We start from the raw sequence: 25,324 nt of genomic DNA on the forward strand, positions 1-25,324 counted from the left end.
AAGTACCTCTTGCCCTTGTCCTTCTAGATAGTTGCAGTCATGGGTTTGGAATGTGATGCCCAAGGAGCCTTGGTGAGTTCCTGCAGTGCATCTTGTCGATGGTACACACTGCTGCCACTTTGTGTTGGTACTGCAAGGAATGAATGTTTGTGGATGGGGTGCCTATCAAGTGGCCTGCTTTGTCCTGGATGGTGTCAAGCTTGAGTGTTGTTGGAGTTGCACTCATCCAGGCCAGGGGAAAGTATTCCATCAGACTCCTGACTTGTACCTTGTAGATGGTGGACGATGGGGAGTCAGGTGGTGAGTTACTCGTCGCATGATTCCTAGCTTCTGACCTGTTCTTTTAGTCACAGTATTTATGTAGCTAGTCCGGTTCAGTTTCTGGTTAATGGTAATCTCAGGATATTGACAGTGGGGGTTTCAGCGATGGCAATGCCACTGAACGTCAAGGGGCGATGGTTAGATTCTCTCTTGTTGAGATGGCACTTGTGTGGTGCAAGTGTAACTTGCCACTTTACAGCCCAAGCCTGGATATTGTCCAGGCTGTTGCATTTTGACATGAACTGCTTCAGGATCTGCGGTGTTGCAGATGGTACTGAACACTGTACAAACATCAGTGAACATCCCCACTTCTGATCTTTAGATGGAAGATCGGTCATTGGTGAAGCAGCTGAAGATGGTTGGGCTTAGGATACTACCCTGAGGAACTCTTGCAATGATGTCCTGGAGCTGAGATGATTAACCTCCAACCACTACAAGCATCTTCCTTTGTGCTCGGTATGACTCCAATCAGCGGTGAGTTTTCCCCCCCGATTCCCATGGACTCCAATTTTGCCAGGGCTCCTTGATGCCACACTCTGTCAAATGCTGCCTTGATGTCAAAGGGTTGTCACTCACATGAATAAATTATTCATGTGAGTCCCAGAATCAAAGAGTTGTTTTGAAGGTAAAATATAATTAGTTTAAGTCTCTATCTGGGACATCCCTGCTATGACATCGCCATGGGGATAGGTTTCAGGGAACTACCCTTTGTTGGGAGAGTACTTGTGTGTGTTTTTCTTCACAGAAATAAACCAAGTCAGCTTGGACTATGAGGAGGTAATTGTGTATCTGCCAGCAGCCAGGACAAGGTGCACAGAGGCCATTAGGAATCAGTGATGTTTCTGATCTCGAGTTACCATGCAGGAATTGAGAGTGGGACTCGTGCTCGGAATGAAAAGTCCAAGTGCATGAGAAATTAAAATTGTCAGATCTGCCTGGCAAGGCCAGTAGAAGAGATTGCCAGTGATATCCACGCAGAAAGCAAGCTCTGGAGGTCTTAGTGCCAGACTGGGAAAAAAAGTGAATTCTTAAGAGCTGTCGCACATTCTGGGTTGAACTCAGGAGAAGTGAAGGAACCAGCTGTAATATATAGGGGAACTCTTGGGTGTAAATAAAAATAGAACATGGAGTGTCCTGTTGAGATTTTCAGGGTTGGATGATACAGGTTTAATAAGTGTTAAATTAGTAATACCTGCTTTGTTTAATTCATGTGTGGCTCAAGTTTTTGTTTAAAACGTGAAATCTTGTGGCGTAATTTCTTCCAGTTACTAACTGGAGTTCAAATTACTTTTTAAAAAAAGTTAATGCTCTCCCTCGAGATCATAACAGTAGTCAGTTGCAAGAGCACCAAGAATAGTAAGGAAGGATTAATTCGGCTGATTCCTCCCTCATAAAGGGTGTTTATTTCTAGCTCCCAAGTTGAGAACAGCACTTACCTGCTATTGTTACAAATTAGAAGAAATGAACCATTCCCGTGGTTTCCGAGACAGACCGGTTTTACCCATATAATTCAATCAACTTAAAATGAGAAAAATGCAATTTTCTGGAATCTAGGTTAAGAGAAGTTGTTAATATACCTTAATAGGTGGCCAAAGTGCATAATAAGCACTTGCCATCAATACCGAAGTAAGTTCTTCATATAATTGCTCGCATAAAGGAATACTTTCGAAGCTCTCTCATGGGATATGCAATTCATGTTGGCATAATAAAGAACCAAAACCATATACCTTTAGCTCTTCTTCCATTTCAGAAACTTTCCTTTCCAAAGCACGTTTTTCCTGTTAGAGACCAATTACACTATGTTAGAATAACAAAAATAGAAAAGCATTCCTGGCCTTAACTTTATAAATGAATGTTTTGTTCCTCGCTCTCGAGGCCAAACAGAGCTACTAGCAAGTTAACTGATCAATACAGGAACAGTCGAACTACATTCAGAAGATAATGGATTCCAGAAATACATGATCCTTTTTTGTGCCCTTCAAGTGGGCTCTCAGTAGGTGTGCAAACCTGTTCAGCCTAATGATGCAAACTGGCAGGAGTTGCAGGGTAACTTAGAAACATGCCCACCTCATCCTAATGCATAAGCGCCTAACTGGAATCTCTACTAACAGGCAAATTCTGTGATAACTCAGAATACCTGTGTTCTGCCCAAATATCAGCCCATCGTGCTGAGTTCATAATATACTTTTGCCCTCTGTTGACCCCATAATTTTGGTCCTACGTCTCTGGAATCGTTTAGGCATAAATTAAATCTTCCACATTGCTTGTTTTTTTTACCCTTAAAATGTTTTTGTAGCAAATTATATAACAATAAGGGAGAGGTTTGTAATAATTGATGTTATTACCTTTGTCATTGGATTAATATAAAGTGTAGAGCATTGAAGAACTGTAGAAATATAGGAGCAATCTGGCTTTTATCACTCACAATAAAGGTTTTTTAACCCACCTGTACAGGGTGACCAGCTGTTATTGGCTATAAGGTAACGCAAAATAATTGGTGAACAGTTTCAACTGGGAATTTAAGTTGCCAATAAACTAACAATGGGGAGAATTTTGCCAGGGCAATTTTCATGCTCAGAAATTTGTGGTTGGGATGGTGGGGTGGAAGGGTGGGGTGGGTTGGGGGGTTGGGGGGTTGGGGTGTGGGGTGGGGGGGGGGGGGGGGGGGGGGGGGGGGGGGGGGGGGGGGGGGGAAAGAGGTGGAAACTTAACGTACCCTTTTCTCCATCTCCATCATTGAAGACTTATCAGAAATCCTTTCTTGCTTCTGAAATGGACAAATTCCTACATTAGTTTGTGCTAGATTATCAACAGGAATTTTATATAGCAAAGGATTTAAACTTTAAAAAAGGTTTTCATGAAAATCTCTGAATCTCTCTGAACCTGTGTAGCTTTTTCCAGCTGTGCTTTTACATCAGTGAGCTCAAGCTGTGCCTCTTGCAGTTTGGCTTTAAGTTTCTCATTTTCAGTCAAAGCCTCTTCATATAACTGTAAAACAAAATCAATGATTAAATCAACCATAAACTGTGAATTTCAATTTGAGCAGTCAATTTTATCTTTACACACACTATTTTAACTGTTTTTGAATTGTATTTTCTTTTACATATATAAAGTTTGCAACTTTGCTTCAAAGGTAATAATAAAGTGGAAGGGCTACTTTTAAACGTGAGGGAACTTTCTTCCCACCCAGCCTACGAGTATTGCAGGCATAATTTTAAACGTTGCTACTTATAGGAGACATTTACTCTCAAACTGCACAAGGACTTCATGGCCTACAGGCTGGAAGGAGAGGGGGATATGGAAAGATAAATTTTGAATACAAATAATCAGCAAAAATATTGAGTTTTTATAAGTATTTTTCTCTGTCGGGTACACAGTCGAGCAGGTGTTTCACGGCAATGTTATAAGAGAGTAGTGATCATTACTTGAATTGATCATGTTATGGGCCATGCCTATTTAAAGTTCTCTGAACAGACCACTTGTTCCACAGTTTTTTTTTTAAAACCTCAAGTCAATTGGAGTGATTTATATCTGTTTATAGATGGAATGCTCAGTAGAACGACTCTTGTTACTAAATATGGAGTTAAAGGAGCAATTACATTTAAGACGAAGCTAACACAAACCACAAAGCCATTGAAATTATACATATTTTACTGCACAAGTATACATAAGTGTTTAAAATTACTTGCAGCCTTCTATAAAGATTCCCAACTTTCAGAACTCCATGTTTAGATGATTTAGCCACCCATTAATTATTACTTGACAGTCTTGGAAAAGATCCTCCTGATTTTATTCCTTCACTATTTTTGAAGTATATTGTTAATGCACTTATCATATACACCATATATTAAGTGGGTAATGTTGCCCTTTCACCCCGGGGATTTGGTTTCAAATCAACAGACCAAAAAGTCCATTCTCAATCCTTGAAATAGAGAACCAAAACACCTATGTTTCCCTTGCTGACGGTGAGAATTTGATCTTCCATAAATTGTCTTCTAAATATTCAAGATATTCCCAGATTTGTTCTAGATTAATAGTCACATCGGTGCAACATAGGATGCTTTTCCCCCAGTACAACGCAAGTTATATTTGGTCATTTTAAAAATAGCCGCAATGTAGAAAATGCTGCATGTCAGCATCAAAGCTCTTATATAAATTTAGACATCTTCTAAGCCTTGCACAATAATAAGTTAACATCTGGTGTTTATAAAAGTATGCAGAGTACCTCCCACAGGTCACCACTTAGGATATTCTAGAAACGAGTTCAGAACAAAGCAGAAAGGCTTTCAAAATTAAGAGATTACAAAATTGAAATCAACATGTTGGAGCCCAACACTAATCAAGGCTTGTCAGAGGATAAATACACCTCAACATTCTGCTTCCTTATTCACTGGACCGTGAAATGGCTAATTGTTTAGCACAGTGCCTGAAAATGTCTAAGACTGAATGAATTTTACTATAAAATGGATTTCCCTATATAGTGTATTCCTTGCTGTGTATTAATCAGTTTCTTCCTGTTAATTTGGTCTTGCTGTGAGTAAACTTATTTGTGCCCCATTTCATGTCATTTGCTAGCGTTACCAAATTAATTGAGGTATTCTTGCAAAGCTTATAAATTGTGTCACATTTTTATTAATTTTGTTGCAAAATCTTCAAAATTCCCACATTTGGAGGAGTTGTTGGGGAATCAAAACACACTGCCAAGTAAATGAGCTGGAATCAAACCTTGAAAATCATTCTGATGTTCAAAAATCTCTTTACTACATTTAAACTACCAGGGGCAGATCAATATATTCACTAAAATAATTCTGTTATCTGGCATGTAAAGTCTACCACATTACATATGCATTTGCCCACTGTACGGGGGACAATATGGTAAAAGGATAATACAACAAGAATTTTCAGCAAGATGCAATTTTATAGTCTTTTAATGATTCATGAAAGTAGGAACACCCAGATTTATAAATGGTAATATTCCCACTGCAAATTTCAACTTCACAAAAAACTGTAGCTAGAAAGGGCAAGACAGAGTCTGTGCGTGAGAGTGAGTTAGAAGACAAAAAGCAAGGCCAAAACCAGGGAAAACAACTTATTTTTAAAATATAAAGCTGTCATATAGATTCATACCCAAAAGTCTACAAATGATTAAGAATCTGACATCAACAATCCCCCACCATTATCTACCTTCTTGTAATCCTTTATGGTGTCTTCCTGTTCTGGTTTACTAAGGGATGACAGTCGATTCTCCCTGCGTGTATATGAGCTAGTTCGACTCAACAACCGGTCACTGTAACTGTCAGCTGACGAAGAATTTAGTGATCCCGAATCCAACCTAAATGCAAAAGCCACAGTTACAGTTATGTTACAGGCCATAACACAAAATGCAGCTGTTGACCAGTTTCAAATTAATACAACTGTAAATCAAAAGTCCACATTAAGTTAAATTAAAACTGTCGCATTTCAGAACAGATACCCGATTCTGAAAATGCATTATGAAGTGTTGTTACAACAGCAACTTATATTTAGATAGCAGCTTTAGCATCAAATATCCTGAGGTGTTTCACAGGACCATAATAAACAATATATGACATTGAGCCAATGGAGGTAGTGTTAGATAAGAACATAAGAAATAGGAACAGCATTAGGCCATTTGGTCCCTCAACCCTGTTCCGCCATTCAATAAGATCACGGCTGATTGATTGTGGCCTCAACACTTTCCTGCCCATCCTTCATAACCCATAACTCCCATGTATATCAAAGATCCATCGAACTCAAGTCTTGAATATATTCAATGACCCAGCCTCCACTGCTCTCTGAAGAAGAGAATTTCAAAGATTAACAACCCTCAGGAGAAATTCCTCTTTCTCTCAGTCGTAAATAGGAGACCCCTTATTTTGAAACTTTGCTCCTTAGTTCTAGGCTCTCCCCCAAAGGGAAACATTCTCCCTGCATATAACCTTTCTTGCCCCCTTAGAATCGTATGTTTCAATAAGGTCATCTCTCATTCTTCTAAACTCCAATGAGAATAGGTCTAACCTGTTCAACCTTTCCTCATGAGACAACCACTTCATTCCAGGAATCAACTTAGCAAACCTTCCCTGAACTGTCCCCAATGCAATCCTTCCTTAAATAAAACCACAAAATGGTGGCAGCCTTTCATTTTGTAACGTGATGGCTTGGGCCCTGGTGGTCAACTCTGTGTTAAGCGTCGCCTGCTGTGGCTCAAGAACCCCACTCTGGCATGGCAGTGTTTGCTGCATTTGCTGGAGAGGAAGATAGTGAGCCAAGAAGGTGCGCAGTTCAGGGGCCTTGATTTTCTCTGGGCTCTTTTCTCAACCAGCCGAGCTTTTTTTTTCTGCTCGCCTCTTGCATTCTCTCCAAACATCAGCCTCCAGAGTTCATGGCTATCATCAACTGTCTTCCAGTTGTAAGTGTCAATGTTCCTCATATCTTGCTTACAGATGTCTTTGTAGCAGAGATATAGACACCCAGGAGGGTTGTGACACAATGGCTAGTTTACCACATGGAAGGTCTTTGGATATACGGCCATCATCCATCCAATGAACGTGGTCAAGCCAAGCCAACATGAACATCTTTGGTTTAGCAAAGAGTATGTGGTGATGGAATTAGTACCCTCCAGGGTCTCCGAGTTGGTGGCCTTGTCTTGCAAAGGATAATTCTGAGACAGCAAAGGTGAAAACTGCTCAGCCTTTTCTCCTGCCCAGAATATGTTGTCTAGTTCTCACCAGTGTGAAGGAGTACGCCAAGTACTGAGGCTTAGTAGATTAACAGTTTGATGTTCTCATTCAGGTTGCTGTTGTTCCACACACTCAAACTGTACACAGTATTCCAGGTATGGGCTCACCAGAAGCTTGACCAAAGAGTTAGATTTTAAGGGCTGTTTTAAAGGAGGAAAGTGAGGTAGAAAGCAGGAGAGGTTTCAGGAGTGCATTGGAATATTCAGGTCTAGAGATAATAAAGGCATGAATGAGGGTTTCAGCAGTAGATGATCAAAGGCTGAAGCAAAGTTTTGAAATAGAAATTAGTGGTCTTAGTGATGGTGTCGATATGTGGTCGGAGGCTCACATCTGGGTCAAATATGACAGCAAGTTTGCAAATGCCTGATCCAGCCTCAGGCAGTTGCCAAGGAAAGGGATGGAGTTATGGCTAAGGAACAAAGTTTGCTGTGAGGGCCGAAGATAATGAGCAGATTCATCCCAGATTTGCACTAAGTGCGGTGGCGGGCAGGAAAAAGGACATTTTATCCGCAGGCCACAATGGTGGATTTTCGCGCCATATCGTCCCAATCCCACCTCATTAATCATACATTCCTGGGAAACACACTGTTTTGCTAGCGGGTAGCCTCAGATCCACCCGCCAAGCTGTCACCTCGTCACTTCCTCACGCCAAGCACCATATTTAAAGTGCAGCCATGTGCACCCCTCTCGGTGCTTCCAGCCCAGGACTGCTGCACAGAAGACATGGCCCCGAAAGGCAAGAAGACTGCAGGCCCCCAATTCAATGAAGCATCCCTAGGATGCTTTCTGAAAACCGTTAGAGCTGCCACAAAATCCCCTACCCTTGCTCTGGCTGCAGGAGGCCCATCAGTCTCACCACTCCGCTTGGGAGGTGGTGGCAGTGGTGGTCAGTGCCAGCACTGCACAGAAGTGGTTCGCCATCCAGTGCAGAAAGGGGATGAATGATCTCAACCATGCTGCCAGGGTAAAGCGGCCATCTCATCATTCTAAACTCTCACACTCAAGCCCATCACACATTCACTGGCATCTCACTCACTGCCAGCTCAAGGGACATCACACACACGCGCCCCCCCCCCCCCACCAACTGGACTCATCTCCTCTGGAGAACGCCTCCTCGGCCCACGCCATCTTGAGGCCACTTGTACAGATCAACATGTGTACCCACACGCACCCTGGGATACCCCCCTTGCCCGGTAATGCCCTAGCCCTGCAGCCTCTTCCCTTGCCCAAAGCAACTTCCCTCCACTTCCCCAAGCAAACCATAGCTCTGCAGCCATTGAAAAGCCACCCCTGGCTTACAACTGGTCTCGTAAGTAGAGACCTGCCCATGAGCCCTCCTAAAAGTGATATGGTACTGCCTGTGAAGCTTGGCGCTTTTGACCGCGAGTGCTGCCTGAAGCATGGTAGGCATACAAGCCTCAAAATCCCCACTGAAGTGCAGCTCACCAGGTTGAGTTATGAAATACGTCGGCATGCAATTCTGCCGGCATGCTCGGATGATCCAGCTTTGGGGGAGGGATAATTCTGGTGAGCTGGGCTTATAATGATATGCAAATATATTACAATGAAGTTCCTGATGTGCAGCGGCAGGAAACGTGGCCTGCCACAGGCAGAGTGGACGATGTAAACTGGTTTCACATGGATTTTTGGTCTTCCCACCATATTATCCATTCACGCCCGCCATGATGCCCGATGCCTGTGGGCATGGAAAATTCCGCCCAATGGCTTCAATCTTCCCAATATTTAATTGAAGGGAATTTCTGCTCATCAAGTGTTGGATGTCAGATAAGTAGTCTGACGGTTTCGCAACAGTGGAGTCAAGAAAGGTGCTGGTTAGGTAGAGCTGGGTGTCATTGGCAAACATGTGAAAACTAATGCTGTACTTTCAGTGATGTTGTTGACAGGCAACATGCAGGTGAGAAATAGGAGGGGATCAAGGATAGATCCTTGGGGAATACCAGAGGACATGGGAAGAGAAGCCATTACATGTAATACTCAATCTTAGAGAATCACTTGCAATGGCTTTTGTTCCTGTTCCCAAACCATTTTCTCTGGTGTCACTCAAGGATGCAAGCAAAACTCTGCTGTGCAGGCCAAGCCCTGTTCCCCTATCTCTCCTGTGAACAATGACCTACAATGGCTCCCAGTCAAGCAATATTTTGATTTCAAAATTTTCATCCTTGTTCCAAATCCCTCCAGGGCCTCGCCTCTCCTCTCCCTACCTCAGCCTCACAACCCTCTAGGATACATGCACTTCTCTAACTCCGGCCCCTAGTACATACCCTTTTAATTGGCATTGGCAGCCACAACTTTGGCTGCCTTAGCCCTAAGCTCCAAATGCCTTCTCTACACCGCTCCACCTTCCCTTCTGTCTTCCAGACACTCTTTAAAAACAAAAACAGAATTACCTGGAAAAACTCAGCAGGTCTGGCAGCATCGGCGGAGAAGAAAAGAGTTGACGTTTCGAGTCCTCATGACCCTTCGACAGAACTAGGTGAATCCCAGGAAGGGTTGAAATATAAGCTGGTTTAAGGTGGTGGGTGGGTGGGGGGTGTTGGGTGGGGGGAGAGAAGTGGAGGGGGTTGGTGTGGTTGTAGGCAAAAGCAGTGATAGAAGCAGATCATCAAAAGATGTCACAGACGGCAGAACAAAAGAACACAGAGGTGTCGAAGTTGGTGATATTATCTAAACGAATGTGCTAATTAAGAATGGATGGTAGGGCACTCAAGGTATAGCTCTAGTGGGGGTGGGGGGAGCATAAAAGATTTAAAAATATTTAAAAATAATGGAAATAGGTGGGAAAAGAAAAATCGATATAATTTATTGGAAAAAAACAAAAGGAAGGGGGAAGAAACAGAAGGGGGGTGGGGATGGAGGGGGGAGGTCAAGATCTAAAGTTGTTGAATTCAATATTCAGTCCGGAAGGCTGTAAAATGCCTGGTCGGAAGATGAGGTGTTGTTCCTCCAGTTTGCGTTGGGCTTCACTGGAACAATGCAGCAAGCCAAGGAAAGACATGTGGGCAAGAGAGCAGGGTGGAGTGTTGAAATGGAAAGCGACAGGGAGGTTTGGGTCATTCTTGTGGCCAGACTGCAGGTGTTCTGCAAAGTGGTCGCCCAGTTTACGTTTGGTCTCTCCAATGTAGAGGAGACCGCATTGGTAGCAACGAATGCAGTAGACTAAGTTGGGGGAAATGCAAGTGAAATGTTGCTTCACTTGAAAGGAGTGTTTGGGCCCTTGGACGGTGAGGAGAGAGGAAGTGAAGGGGCAGGTGTTACATCTTTTGCGTGGTGCCATAGGTGGTGCCATAGGTGGGGGTTGGGGAGTAGGGGGTGATGGAGGAGTGGACCAGGGTATCCCGGAGGGAACAATCCCTACGGAATGCCGACAGTGGGGGTGAAGGGAAGATGTGTTTGGTAGTGGCATCATGCTGGAGTTGGCGGAAATGGCGGAGGATGATCCTTTGAATGCGGAGGCTGGTGGGGTGATAAGTGAGGACAAGGGGGACCCTATCATGTTTCTGGGAGGGAGGAGAAGGCGTGAGGGCGGATGCGCGGGAGATGGGCTGGACACGGTTGAGGGCCCTGTCAACGACCGTGGGTGGAAAACCTCGGTTAAGGAAGAAGGAGGACATGTCAGAGGAACTGTTTTTGAAGGTAGCATCATCGGAACAGATGCGACGGAGGCGAAGGAACTGAGAGAATTGGATGGAGTCCTTACAGGAAGCGGGGTGTGAGGAGCTGTAGTCAAGGTAGCTGTGGGAGTCGGTAGGCTTGTAATGGATATTGGTGGACAGTCTCTTTAAAATCTACTTATTTGCCTAAGCTTTTGGACATCAGACCTAATATCTTTCCATATGGCTCAGTGCCACATCTTGTTTTAGAATGCTCCTGCAACACTTCAAGATATTTTATTAGTTAAAAGAGCTATATGAATATCTTGTTGTTGTTATGACTCATGAACAAGATGAGCTTAGAGAGAGCATGAAGGGAGATAGAAAATAAACTAGAGAAGATGTGAGGTCAGAGTTTGGGCAGAGGGGAACTTCAGAGGAAGTTTAGCCCTGTGGGCTGGCAGAGGCAGAGGACTGGAAGGTCTCAATCTTAGTGACAAAGCAGCCCATGAGTACCTCATGCTTTTTGTTGGAGTTGAAGATGGAAGAGACAGCCGAGGGGGGTTCCAGAAGGTGGTTGCAGTAGAGAAAAGCTGGCGGCCATCTGCATTCCAGGATGCTCCCCTGGAATAGTAAGCAGTTTTAGCAAATGAGAATGCAACTTGACAGTGCATTGTGTGGTTCTGGATGTGAATTTTTTTTATTCATTCATGGGATGTGGGCATAGCGGGCTGGGCCAGCATTTATTGCACCTCCCTAATTGCCCTCTAAGAGATGGTGCATAGTTGCCTTCTTGAGCCACTGCAGTCCATGTGGAGTAGGTACACCCACAGTGTTGTTTGGGAGGAAGTTCCAGGATTTTGACCCAGCGACAGTGCAGGTATGGCATTATATTTCCAAGTGAGTGGCTGGGAGGGAAACTTCCAGGTGGTGGTGCTCCCAAGTGTCTGCTGCCCTTGTCCTTCTAGATGGTCGCATTGTGGGTTTGCGATGTGATGTCCAAGGAGACATGAGTTCCTGCAGTGCATTTTGTAGTGGTACACATTGCTGCCACACTGTGTGGAGACAGTGAATGTTTGTGGATGGGGTGCCTATGAAGCGGACTGCTTTATCCTGAATGGTGTCAAGCTTCTTGAGTGTTGCTGCAGCTGCACTCATCCAGGCAAGTGGGGACTATTCCATCAAACACCTGACTTGTGCCTTGTAGATGGCAGACAGGCTTTGAGGAGTTAGGAGGTGAGTTACTCGTCACAGGATTCTGAGCTTTTGACCTGCTCTTGCAGCCTCAGTATTTATATGGCTAGTCCAGTTCAGCTTCTGGTCAATGGTAACCCCCAGGATGTTGATAGTGGGGGACTCAGCAACGTTAATGCCATGAACGTCAAGAAGCGACGGTTAGGTTCTCTCTGGTTGGAGATGGTGATAGCCTGGCACTTGTGCAGTGTGAATGTTACTTGCCACTTGTCAGCCCAAGCCTGAATACTGTCTAGGTCTTGCTGTGTTTTGACATGGACTGCTTCAGTATCTGAGGAGTCCCAAATGGTGCTGAACGTGGTGTAGTCTTCAACAAATATCCCAACTTCTGACCACATGATGGAAAGAAGGTCATTGACAAAGCAGCTGAAGCTGGTTGGGCCTAAGACACTACGCTGAGGAACTCCTCCAGTGGTGTCCTGGAACTGAAATGATTGACCTCCAATAACCACAACTATCTTCCTTTGTGCTAGGTATGACTTCAACCAGTGGAGTTTATTTTCCCTGATTCCCATTCATGCCAGTTTTGCTAGGACTCCTTATGCCACATTCAATCAAATGCTGACTTCATGCTAAGGGCAGTCACTCTCACCTCGGGAGTTGAGCTCTTTTGTCCATGTTTGAACCAAGGCTGTAATGAGGTCAAGAGCTGAGTGACCCTGGCAGAACGCAAACTGAGTCAAAGAACAAGTTATTGCTAAGCAACTGCCGTATGATGGTGCTGTTGATGGTCTCTTCCATCACTTATTGATGATCGAGAGTAGACTGATGGGGTGGTAATTGGCCTGGTTGGATTTGTCCTGCTTTTTGTGTACAAGACATACCTGGGCAATTTTCTACATTGTCGGGTAGATGCTAGTGTTATAACTGTACTGAAACAGTTTGGGTAGGGGTGCGGAAAGTTCTGGAGCACAAGTCTTCAGTACTATTGTCAGAATATTGTCAGGGCCCATAGCCTTTTCAGTATCCAATGCCTTCAGCCATTTCTTGATATCACGTGGAATTAATCGAATTGGCTGAAGACTGACATCTGTGATGCAGGAGACTGCCAGAGGACCAAGATAGATCATCCACTCAGCTCTTCTGGCTGAAGATTGCAAGTGCTTTAGCCTTACCTTTTGCACTGATGTGCTGGGCTCCCCCATCTTTGAGGATGGGGATATTTGTGAAATGTCCTCCTCCAGTTAGTTATTTAATTGTCCACCACCATTCACAACTGGATGTGGCAGGACTGCAGGGCATAGATCTGATCCGTTGGCTGTGGAATCACTTAGCTCTGTCTATTGCTTGCTGCTTATGCTGTTTGGCATGCAAGTAGTCCTGTGCTGTAGCTTCACCATGTTGACACCTCATTTTTAGGTATGCCTGGTGCTGCTTCTGGCTTACCCTTCTGCACTCTTCATTGAACCAGGGTTGATCCCCTGGCTTGGTGGTAATGGTCAAGTGGGGGATATGCTGGGCCAGGAGGTTACAGATTTTGGCTGAGTACAATTCTGCTGCTTCTGTTGGTCCACAGTACCTCATATTTGCCCAGTAATCAGTTGCTAGATCTGATCAAAATCTATCCCATTTAGCAGGGTGGCAGTGCCACACAACACTATGGAGGACATCCTCAATGTGAAGATGGGACTTCGTCTCCACAAGGTCTGTAAGGCGGTCACTCCTCCCGATACTGTCATGGACAGATACATCTGCAGCAGGCTGACTAGTGAGGATGAGGCCAAGTATATTTTCCCTTCTTGGCTGGTTCCCTCACCACCTATCGCAGACCTAGTCTAGCGACTATGTCCTTTAGGGCTCGGCCAGCTCAGTGTGTAGTGGTGCTACTGAACCAGTCTTGATGATGGATATTGAAGTTGCTCACCCAGAGAACATTCTGTGCCCTTGCAACCCTCAATACTTCCTCCAAGTAATGCTCAACATGGAGGAGTACAGATTTATCAGCTGGGTGGGGGGCAGTGGTATATGGTAATCAGCAGGAAGTTTCCATGCTCATGTTTGACTTGATGCCATGAGACTTCAGGGTGCCCGCGCTGATGTTAAGGACTCCCAGGCCAACTCTCTCCCAACTGTATACCACTGTGCCACCACCTCTACTGGGTCTGTCCTACCATTTGGACAGCACATGCCCAGGGATGGTGAAGGTGCTGTCTGGGACATTATCTGTAATTTATGATTCTGTGAGGATGGCTATGTCAAGCTACTGTTTGACTGTCTGTGGAACAGCTCTCCCAACTTTGGCACAGTCTCCCAAATGTTGATATGGAGGGCTTTGCAGGGTCGACAGGACTGAGTTTGCCAATGTAACTTCTGGTACTGAAGTCGATGCCAGGTAGTCCGCCCGGTTTTGTTCCTTATAGACTTTCTAGAAGTATGATACAACTGAGTGGCTTGCCAGGCAATTTCAAAGCACATTTAAAAGTCAACCACATTGCTGTGGGTCTGGAGTTACATGTAGGCCTTACCGGATAAGGACTGCAGATTTCCATCCCTAAAGGACATTAGTGAACCAGATGGGTTTTTATGCAATGGTTTCATGGTCATTATACTTTTATTTCCAGCTTTTTATTGAATTCAAATTCCAACATCTGCTGTGGTGGGATTTGAACCCAGGTCCCCAGAGTATTACCCTGGGTCTCTGCATAATTAGTCCAGTGACCATCAGCAGGGGATGGTGGCGTAGTGGTATTGCCACTGGACTAGTAATTCAGAGACCCAGGATAATGCTCTAAAGACCCGGGTTTGAATGTGTTCTGCTGATTTGGGGGGCGGGATGTGTGTGGAGCAGGCCATACCTAGCAGAGGTGGCGGCACAGTGGTATATATTCGGGAGGGTGGTGGCCTGGCAGTCTTCAGCATAGACTCTGGACATCATGAAGTCTCATGGCATCAAGTCAAACATGGGCAATGTCTAAACCAGTTATTACATATACAATGAATGAGTCCATTATTTAAGGAACTCTTCTTGTGATAAAACAAATATTTACCAGATTTGTACAAATGTTTATACAAGCAAACAAATGCAGAATCACTGAGCCCAGAACTTGCACTGAATCCCAAACCATTTAATGCTAAGGCACTCCAAGCCATCTGCAGTGCATCTTAACATAAATTTATGTTAAGACGGGCATACTGAAAGCAATACATGAATATCCGGTTGAGTTTTATTTATCGGCATGAGGCCTGAATCTTGTTGAATATTTTGCTAACAGACCATATTGATAATCTTAAATGAACTATAAAGATGCTATGATCAATTGTAGCAACAAAATGACTTTTTTAACAAATATTAAAAATTAAGTCAAATCTGCCTCTAATTATGTAGATTACCAAAATATTATTGTTCATGGAGCATGTATAAGAGAACAGCTGACACCTGAAGAAGAAGTACGCTAAATCATTTTCTGGCAACAGTAACAGTACTTGCACAATACAATATGGCAAAGTTCTTACCTGCTGAGTCGATCATGCTGAAAAGTAAAAAAAAACAGGAATTTAGGATGTTGTTGAGCGTTTATAGATAATTTATTGAGGAAGCCAGACTCTTGATATTGGGGTGTAATTAAATGCACCTTATATGCGAGAAAACAGTTTCAATTTAGGCTTACAAGCCAAATGGTAAAAATGCATATATCTCACCCTGGAGGAAAGGCATCTTCTATTTATCTGTAGCTCAACTGAAATTTTCCCTGTTGGATCTTTTGGCCAAAAGGGAATTGCCTAGATGATGTGCCTGATGGATCAACGTTTAGAAGGTTGCCAGTTAGCTTTGCCTCCTGGAAAAGTTTCGGGAATAGGGTCGTAGCAAGAACCAAATTTTACATTTTTTCACATGGACTCAGAGGCATGGCAATGTCAGCTCATCATTTGCAGCCAGACTGCCAAAGTAAGAACGAAACATAGCAGCTCTCCACAGGGCTACTTCTGTATCATATCAACACAAAATACATTCTCTCGGCTGGGAGATCGAAACATGAAGCTAGAGCCAACTTTAAGCAACATGTGTCTTCTTTCTTCCTTCCTCAGTATCGATAAAGTTCATGTCAGTTTCAGTTGTTTGCCAAATTCTGATCATGATTTAGCTTCCAAGTTAACTTTTTGCTAATTTGAGTAAAAGTTCTAAATTTCTTCATTGGCTCATCAAATAACTAAGCTGCACAGACCATGTCAGAGCCAAATTGAAATTTCAGCAAGGTTAGTACAATTGGCCTTCTTGGCCTAGAGGAGAAAAGGAGCAAGATACCCATTCAATCACCATCATACGAATCCTATTGAAAATATATGTGCTATGTATAAAAAATATAGCAGGCTCAGTAATGATGCTCTCTGCAGTCAAAGTTCTCATATGAATAACGGTTACATTGAATGGCACCTCAAAGATCATCAAGATAAAATTTGACACCAAAGGAACTTGGTTATCTGGTAAAACTATACCTCAATCCATTCTGTTTTTTTGCAAATATTATTTACCTCCATATATCCAGCCAGCAACCTATGCTTTGTAGCTATGTGACTGGCTAGCAGAAAGACAATATGTACTAAGATCAGGCATGCTGTTACAATGCTTTACACTATTATGGGGTCTTCCACTAAAATATCTGGCAATAAACTCATTATAGTCATAGCTACTCAAGGCAGAAAGCATTAAGTTTGAATTTGCTACTGATTACTCTAGTGCAAAGTTAGTATTTACCACAAAAAGGTGACCAAAGGTCTAGTTCACTAAGATACAATCTAAGCAAAGTACTGCAGCAGGCTTTACATTTTCTGAATGTAAAAATGTATGCCAATATATCCATGCTCAACCAGCAATTTCAGGAAATGTTGGAAATACTGAGGTTAGGCAGCATTTGTGGAAAGAAATACAAAGTTAACGTTTCAGGTAGATGAACTTTCATGAGAACTATCCTGATGAAAGGTCATCCACCCGAAATGTTAACTGTTTCGCTCCAAAGATGCTGCCTAACTTGCTGAATGTGTCCAGCATTTTCTGTTTTATTTCTGAGTTCCAGCATTTGCAATACTTTGCTTTTGTAAAAAATTCAGGAAGCGATGATTTAAACTAAAATTTCTAGCACTAAAAAATTATGTCATGTACTACAAAAGTGCTTCAAAGAAATTCATCTTATGATAAATTGTTTGAGATATTTGAAATACATGATATAACGATAAGTGCATGACAAGGGTACTATAAAGTCTTCAAAATGACTTCAAAAATATTTTAAGAGTCAAAAATGTTGCTCTCAAGAAATTAGTTTACCAAGGTTAATATAAGTAAGTAGTTAATTATTAAGTATTGGCATTCCAAACTGCTTTGCCCCGATACAGCTACCATCCTGCTTAAATTATGTTAAAATGAAATATCTTATAAATTTTAAATGCAGTTTACTTGCTCTGAGCATGTTTACTTTTGATGTGTGCTATTCTTCTCCATTGATATATGACTGCTGGAAAATATTATATATTCCAAAGAACAGTTATATTGGACTCAAAATGTTAATTCCGTTTCTCTCTTCACAGTTGCTGCTGGGCCGGCTGAGCTTTTTTCGCACTTTGTTTTGCTTTCAGATCTCCAGCATCTGCAGTATTTGTTTTTATTAAATATTCTCAACTATATAAGGCCAGTTATCTACAATTCAAGCTTTAATTAATTCTGTAGGCTGGTATTTCGTCTGATACACTGCAGAATATGTTTTACATAGTCTGTTTCAAACCCAAATTGGACGAGGCATTTCTGCAACAAGTTTCACATCAGTCATGAGTAAAGAAAAGCACCAAAGACAGTCTACAATTTCTTGCATAAAGTTACAATCAGATGAATACTGGACATCTCCTGGCAAGAGATTATGCTGATAAGGAAGTACGCCAGTACGCAGGTATCACCACCATGTTTGCCCTCGAGTCAGCAGTGACTCTGTTGGCTGGATTATCTGAGCTGGCTGGATGACAACCGCAACCCCAAAGACATGCCCTATGGCAAGCTTGCTATGGGCATAAGACCAACAGGTCGCCCACAATTGCAATACAAGGATGTCTGCAAGCGAGATTTCAAACTGACCAGGATCGGAGCAGATGCATGGGAAGCTAGAGTGCCTAGTAACAAACAGTCAGGGTGTGGAAAAAGCAAAAGACAAAAGAAAAGACCCCACTGAAAGGGAAAAAAAATCAGTCCGTCTTGGGCCAATGCTATTCATCTGTGCCAGCTGTGGAAGGGACTGCCATTGACAAATCTACCTCCATAGACACAATAGGCAATGTTCAATACGGAAGTGACATACACCCTGGGCGCAGTCCATTGTCTCCTGACCTGGACGGATGCCAATAAGAATATTAACAATCGTAACAATGGCTAGTTATTGGACATACTCTCATTTGTATGATTTTACAAACACTAATTCCATTTCCCAAAATTTGCTTCCAAAAATAGTACCTCTAAGGAAATTACACCACAGATATAGAAATACATCACCACTTACAGTACAAGTACAATTCAAAACAGCACCAGGTTACAACAAATTGGAAAGTTACAGCCTCTTTCTCCAATAGTATGTTGAAACAAACTGTATGTTTAAATGGATGCCTCAGTCTGAATGTTTGCTGCATCCTAGAAAGTAATTTTGAGATCTGGCGCAGGTGGTTAAAGGTGGCAGGGGTTGGTGGTTGGGTTAAGAGTAACAGGAGAGAAGAGCAAGGAAACTCCAATACACAAATTCCAAAATGTGAGAGCTTACTGGTGTGCAGCATACCCAACAGTTTTAATACAGTTTAAACAAAAAAAATCTGCGTCCTCATGTCAATTGTCACTACTTTCTCCTCATACCTCTTCCTTTAGTGTTTTCGAAAAGCAGTTTACAAAGTACTTACACAGTGCAGAGACAGGACATTCAATCTAATAGATTCAATGCCAATGTTTATGCTTCACACAAGCCTCCTCCCACCCCTTTCCATCTAACCTCATCAGCATATCCTTCAATTCCTTTCTTACTCATGCGCTTATCTAGTTTCCTCTGGAATGCATCAATTTTAATACAGGAAGAGAAAGTGGATTCGTGGAAAGTAAATCATCTGAAGTTCATATCCAGATAACAAGAAAAAGAACATTTTGGAAAAAAGGGTAGAAAACTTAAGTTTGTCTTCTGATTTGAATGCAAGAGGAAAAAAGCTGCTGTTAAATGAAGGAAAATTCTACATAGAACAATACTAAGCCTTAACCCATGTCTTCAATTAGTTAAAACCAATTAAGTTCCAGAGAGGGAACAGTCATTCGCAATGATTTTTTAAAACACAAAAATCAGTTCCAAATTCACAAACATTTCTAGAGCATTTCAGATATTTAAACATACCCACTGCTGTTGATTTATTTCAATTTTTAATGCGAAAACACGATTCAGCATTGACTTTACTGTAATAGTAAACCAAACCATGCCAAAAGAACCATCATATTATTTAATCCAGCAATTGACATTAAAGGAAGTTCCACATTTGAAGTTGCAATCTCACTGCATCAAAAATAGTCATTTGGTGGTAGTAGCAGTATTTTTTTCAGCAATGCATCAAAAATACGAATGCACGTTTTGTCCAACTTTCAGCACTATAGATGAAGGGAAAGAGTAAACAGCATTTGTAAATGTAACTACATCACTTATAGATACATACCTGGCTTCAGTACATTTTTTTTTAAAGACCAAAGCATTTAAGCAGAAGAGGAGGAACGTGCGCCAGAGAGGATCTACCTCAATCCTTCAGCAGATATGGCTGATCAATGATAACGGCTAGACTGACTTGCAGGAAATAATGTTAATTGTACACAGTTACACCAAGCAGGAATGGCAGCTCCACAGTATAAGCAGATTATTATTGTTTTGACACCAATTTACTGAAAATTGCTGGTGCAGCCTTTGGCCATCTGAGGAAGTGAGTGTTTGAAGACTGCGACATCAGAACTGAAACCAACCATGCAGTCGTGGTCCCTGCCTTACTGAACGGGGTTGAAACAGGGGACAATGTATAGGGGGCACCTCAAAGCACTGAGGTCATACCATCAACTTTGCCTGGAGAACATCTTACATATTTAATGGGAGGACAGGCACACCAACATCAGTGTCCTCTCACAAGTAGGCACCACAAGCATTGAGGCAATGATCATTCACCATCAGCTTCGTTGAGTTGGTCATATAGTTTGGATGTCTGATGCCAGGCTCCCAAAGCAGGTTTTGTTTTCCCAGCTCAGTCATTGCAGACGCACCAGAGGAGGACAGAACAAGTGATTCAAGGATGTGCAGAAAGCCAACATGAGGAAATGCAACATTGACATTAACTCCTGGGAGGCCATTACCCTGGACTGAACCAGATGGTGGGAGAGTCTGTGGGAAGGATCCCAACATTTTGGGACCCAACGATGGTAAACTGAAGAGGAAAAGTGAGAGCAGCAAAAAGAACATGTCATGGCCGGAACTAATAACATGCGACCAGACATGCCACATGACAACAAATGCCCTCTATGCTATAAAGTCTGCAGGTCCTGAATCGGCCTCATCAGCCATCTTCAGACTCATGGAAGACAATCATCCTAGCTAGCAAGGGATAGCCAATAATAATATACAATGTGGAGATTCAAGACAAATGTGCAGCACAATAACAAATTAAAGATTTTAATGACAAATGCCAGTTCATCTAAACAGTTGAGCTTTTTTTAAAAACGGGGATAAATTAATTCACATTTAGAATATAAATCTATGCATACAAGGAACTTGCATGAAAGGTGTAAAAAACTAGCAAAACTGATTTGCAACTCAACATAACCAAAGCATATCTGCTTAATATAGAAAAAGGCAACACAAAGATTTGGAAGAACATACAAATAGGAATAAAAGATAACTCAAAATTTTAATACAAAGGACTTCATGGTCTGGATCAACTTTTCATCTTTTATGAATCAAATAGAAATTAAAAGTGCATTTTTACTCACCTTTGATAAAAAAAAGTGGCAATTACTAATCCAAGCTTACTGATTCATAATCTTCCCAAATATTCTAATGGGCAGATCCAAGAACCTGAAGTGCTGCATCAACTTTCATATTATCTCCAGAACCTGCTGGGATCTCAAACTTTTGTGTGATGGTGCTTTAATCCCCTCCACCCCCCACCACTTCAATTTTTATACACACAATGCTATTGATTGAAGTGGTCCTCACGCTTTATGGGCCTGAATTTCCACAGAGTGGTAATCAGAATCGGATTGCCACTCCACTCTTACTTTCTTACCATTTTTGTCGATTCTGTCTTGCCCGACGTTCCAAATCAGGCTGGGCGAGAACCGTGCAGGGAAGCGCGTTCCTGAAGCCTTCAGTCAAGCGCTGCTGCATTGGAGACGACTCCCATGGGGGGTGGGGGGGGGGGTGGGGGGGGGGGGGAAATCGGTGTGGGTCTGTAAGTAGTTGTGCAGAAGTTAGAAGTAGTTTTAATTCTAATTTTTTCTGGGTGACTATTGACGTACTACAGTCAGAACCATCTGAAGTTTGAGATTTAAATCACATTTTCAGATGGTTCCCAGTGCAGGGCAATTGCCCAGGGTAAGTTTGCGCTTCCCAGGTAAGTGCCGTGTAGACCTTACCTGGGAACTTTCGTGGTGAGGGGTGTTCCCCAGCGCATTTTTGGGGTAACCCCAGTTACACGGCCCTGCAGCTTGCAAGTTATGGCCCATTGTCTTCACTGGATCTCTTTGTAATTGTTTTTATTCATTCATGGGATGTGGGCATTCCTAGCTAGGACACCATTTACTGTCGGTCTCTAATTGCCCTTGAGAAGGTGGTGGTGAGCTGCCTTCTTGAACCGCTGCAGTCCACGTGGTGTGGGTACACACACCGATTATTAGGGAGGGTATTCCAGGATTTTGACCCAGTGATAGTGAAGGAACGGTGATATATTTCCAAGTCAGGATGGTGAGTAGCTTTGAAGGGAACTTCCAGGTGATGGTGTTCCAGTGTATCTGCTGCCCTTGTCCTTCTAGATGGTAATGGTCATGGGTTTGGAATGTGGTGTCTAAGGAGTCTTGTTGAGTTCCTGCAGTGTATCTTGTAGATGGTACACACTGCTGCCACTGTCATGGAACTATAATATTTTTCATAATATTATTGCAGTTTATTATAAACCAGGTTTATAGAGGTGAGTATGGATGATTGTGTGTGATTTAATTGAATTGAAGTAAGCTAGACTGCAAGCTTGAAATTACGAATCAGGTGTAGAAATGCTAATGAATAAATATGGGCGAAGTCTTAGCATATGAGGTGTGAAGGAAATTTGCATTTTTAAATGAGTGAAGTTGTTGTTTGTATTTCACAGGGTGGTAGGATGTTTACAACTGGTAAGATAAGCAAGACCAAGCAGTGTGTTTATTTTTACCAAAAGGAAAGAGGTCATATTGGCAACATGAAAGATTTTTATATTATGGGAAAAGTAAATTTGAAAAGACATATGAAACAATGTAATTTACAGATTAAAGAGAGAGGAACATATATAAAGAGGAATGAAAGACTATGTTGGGGGGGTCATGGAAGATCTAATAGGAATATGTGAAACACTTGAAGAAGTCTTCAGCCATTTTTTGCAAAAGTCTGCTGTGTCCAGTAACTAAAATCGAAGAAAAGGTTTTGGAATTCCGCTGTTGAGTGGGACCTGTGGGAACTTTATGGCTTGGTTTTATGTTTGAAAAATATTTTGGACTGTTGCCTTAAAGGGGCTGTGTATTTGGGAGTCAGATTAATTAAAAATTTTAGGATTTGTTACAGTATTAAGTAACTGTAATCTTACGTATGTGCTTGAAATCTTTTCTTTTGTTAATAAATGTGATAATTTAATTTTTAAAATCTCTAAGAGGGTGTTGGTGGACTCGTTGCTTCTGAATTCAGTGCACAAATCTTCTCGTAATAAATACAAATTGCAAAACCATTGTGGTAGCGTGGCTAAGTTTCCCCTGTGGATTTGGTCGCCTGACACACGTCACCTGCCAGGTCATAACAGATGGAGGGAGTGAATGTTTGAGGACGGGGTGCCAATCAAGCAGGCTGCTTAGTCCTGGATGGTGTCAAACTTCATGAGTGTTGTTGGAGCAGCACTCATCCAGGCAAGTGGGGAATATTCCATCACACTCCTGACCTGTGCCATGTGGATGGTGGACAAGCTTTGGGGAGTCAGGAGGTGAGTTACTCGCCTCAGGATTTCTAGCCTCTGACCTGGTCTTGTTGACACGTATTTATATGGCTAGCCCAGTTCAGTTTCTGGTCAATGCTAACCCCTAGGATATTGATAGTGGGGGGAATTCAGAGATGGTAATGCCATTGACTGTCAAGGAGCTATGGTTAGATTTTCTCTTGTTGGATATGGCCATTGTCTGGCACTTGTGTGACATCACTGTTAATTGCCAGTTGTCAGCCCAAGCCTAGATATCGTCCAGGTCTTGCTGCATTTAGACATGGACTGCTTCAGTATCTGAGTCGCCATGAACGGTGCTGATCATTGTGCAATCATCAGCAAACATCCTTATGATGGAAGGAAAATCATTGATGAAGCAGTTGGAATTATGTAAATTACATTTCAGACACTGAAACACGAATAAGTCTTTCTTGCTCAAGAGAAACATCCAGAGCAGCAGACAGGATATTTCAGAAACATATCAAATGTGAAGTATTTGATATTTCAGATGGAAATACTGGAAAACATCAAAAGACAATTTTCACTTTAAAAATGTATACTACTAATTAGTTATAATAAACAAGCAGTCTTGAAGCTAAATATGAAAGACATTTTGTGGGATCAATAATATTCCTATGTTTTCACTGATTGTGTTTGTCATTGTAATATTCCATGTTGCAAGTCGACTAACTGCAATCTGAAAACAATACCCTTGCAGTACATTTCTCTATTTGGCCTTGTGGAGTGAATAAAATTATCTTTACAATAACTGGTGTCTTTTGAATCCTTAGGCAGCAGCTTGTAGCATGCTTGCCTTGCAGTGAGAAGTTCTGAGTTGAAGCTCCACTCCTGGATTGGGGTATATAATCTAGGCTAACATTTCAGTATGATGCTGAGGAACTGCTTCAGTGTCAGAGATCTTGCCTTTCCACACAAAATCTTAAACTGAGACCCGGCCTGATTGTTCAGCTGGACTGAAAAGATCTCGTGGTGTTATACAAAAAAGAGCAGGAGGTTTCTCCTGGTAACTGCTCAACATTGCTTCCTTAACAAACGAACAACAAATACTGCTGTTCGTGGGATCTCACTATGTACAAACTGGCTCCAGTGTTCAGATATAAAATAAATGATTATACTTCCAAGTCATTTTTTGGTTGTGACATATTTTGGGGTGTCCTGAGGCTACAAGGCACTTTTTAAATGCACGTGTTTTAAACTAACTTCTTCCAATCAGAGTTAATATTCAAGTGGCACTTGTATATTTACACAAGAGTTTTGAGTGTATTTCTCAACAGAACATGTATTTGCACAAAATTCTCTCATTTATGACATTTTATTCACAGAGAACCTAATCCTAGTGGATTCTATATTCAGAAATTGTTTTTGGTGGAATTAAAAAGAAGCATTATCCTTTTCTTCATAAACTTAGATCTGCAAGACTTTTTTTAATTTCACAGTTAATTTCCACTGCACCTAATGTTCCCTGTGACAAGTGGAAAGTTTCTTTGGTAATTAAAGCTTTTACAATTTTAGCAAAACCTCCCTATCCTGACTTCCCCCCCAACAAATTAGCCTTTGCACTCACACCACTGTTAATGACTGAAAGGGTAGGACAGTCTACTCAATTGACTCCATAAATAGTCTACTTGGCTGGACTATTTTAAGACAAGCTTCAAGTGATTCAGGAAAATAAACTCCCCTGCTTGGAGGATCTTGTTCTCTGACACTTGACCAAGCCAAAAACGGATGCAACTTGTCCTTCAGAGTAGTCCTGGTTGCAAAGACCGATCAAAATAATAAGTCAGAGCCCCTTATTTTGGAGACCAATGTAATATCCTTAAACCTCTGTACAAATATACTGGACTGATAATGGCACAATTTTGATATCCTAAAACATGATGGCATTCTAATGCCAAAAGAGGGCAATACTGACCAGGTGATCTGGACAGCCAAAGCAATTAAAACTCGTAGTTTCTTTACGCCTTTAAAATTAACATCTATCAGCAGCCATCTTAAGGGCATATCTTTGTCCTCTGTATTAAATCGTGAGTGTTACAGAAGGGAATTAAACAAATAACTGAGTGAAAAAGAAGGGCACAGCCAATGGCCAGGATTTTCCCCTCGGTGATTTGGGGGCAGGGCTCGTTGAGGGGAAAATGACGTGGGATGACATCGGGAGGAACCCCCGAT

The 25,324-nt window shown here is 42.1% G+C and overlaps 1 protein-coding gene across 3 annotated transcripts in view; it reads right to left on the bottom strand.

Moving 5' to 3' along the window:
• The window catches only part of LOC121282065 (protein phosphatase 1 regulatory subunit 12A-like), a 301,831-nt gene that overhangs the window by 15,828 nt on the left and 260,679 nt on the right, over positions 1 to 25,324 (bottom strand). For all 3 annotated transcript variants that reach the window (XM_041195472.1, XM_041195470.1, XM_041195471.1), the window contains 5 exons: positions 15,398 to 15,414; positions 5,506 to 5,653; positions 3,205 to 3,309; positions 3,038 to 3,088; positions 2,049 to 2,099 (listed from right to left, as the gene is read on the bottom strand). In XM_041195472.1, coding sequence (XP_041051406.1) covers positions 2,049 to 2,099; positions 3,038 to 3,088; positions 3,205 to 3,309; positions 5,506 to 5,653; positions 15,398 to 15,414 — 372 coding nt within the window. The remainder of the gene's footprint in view (positions 1 to 2,048; positions 2,100 to 3,037; positions 3,089 to 3,204; positions 3,310 to 5,505; positions 5,654 to 15,397; positions 15,415 to 25,324) is intronic.

The sequence above is a fragment of the Carcharodon carcharias genome, chromosome 9 (genome assembly GCF_017639515.1).
Source record: "Carcharodon carcharias isolate sCarCar2 chromosome 9, sCarCar2.pri, whole genome shotgun sequence".
NCBI classification, from domain to species: Eukaryota; Metazoa; Chordata; class Chondrichthyes; order Lamniformes; family Lamnidae; genus Carcharodon; species Carcharodon carcharias.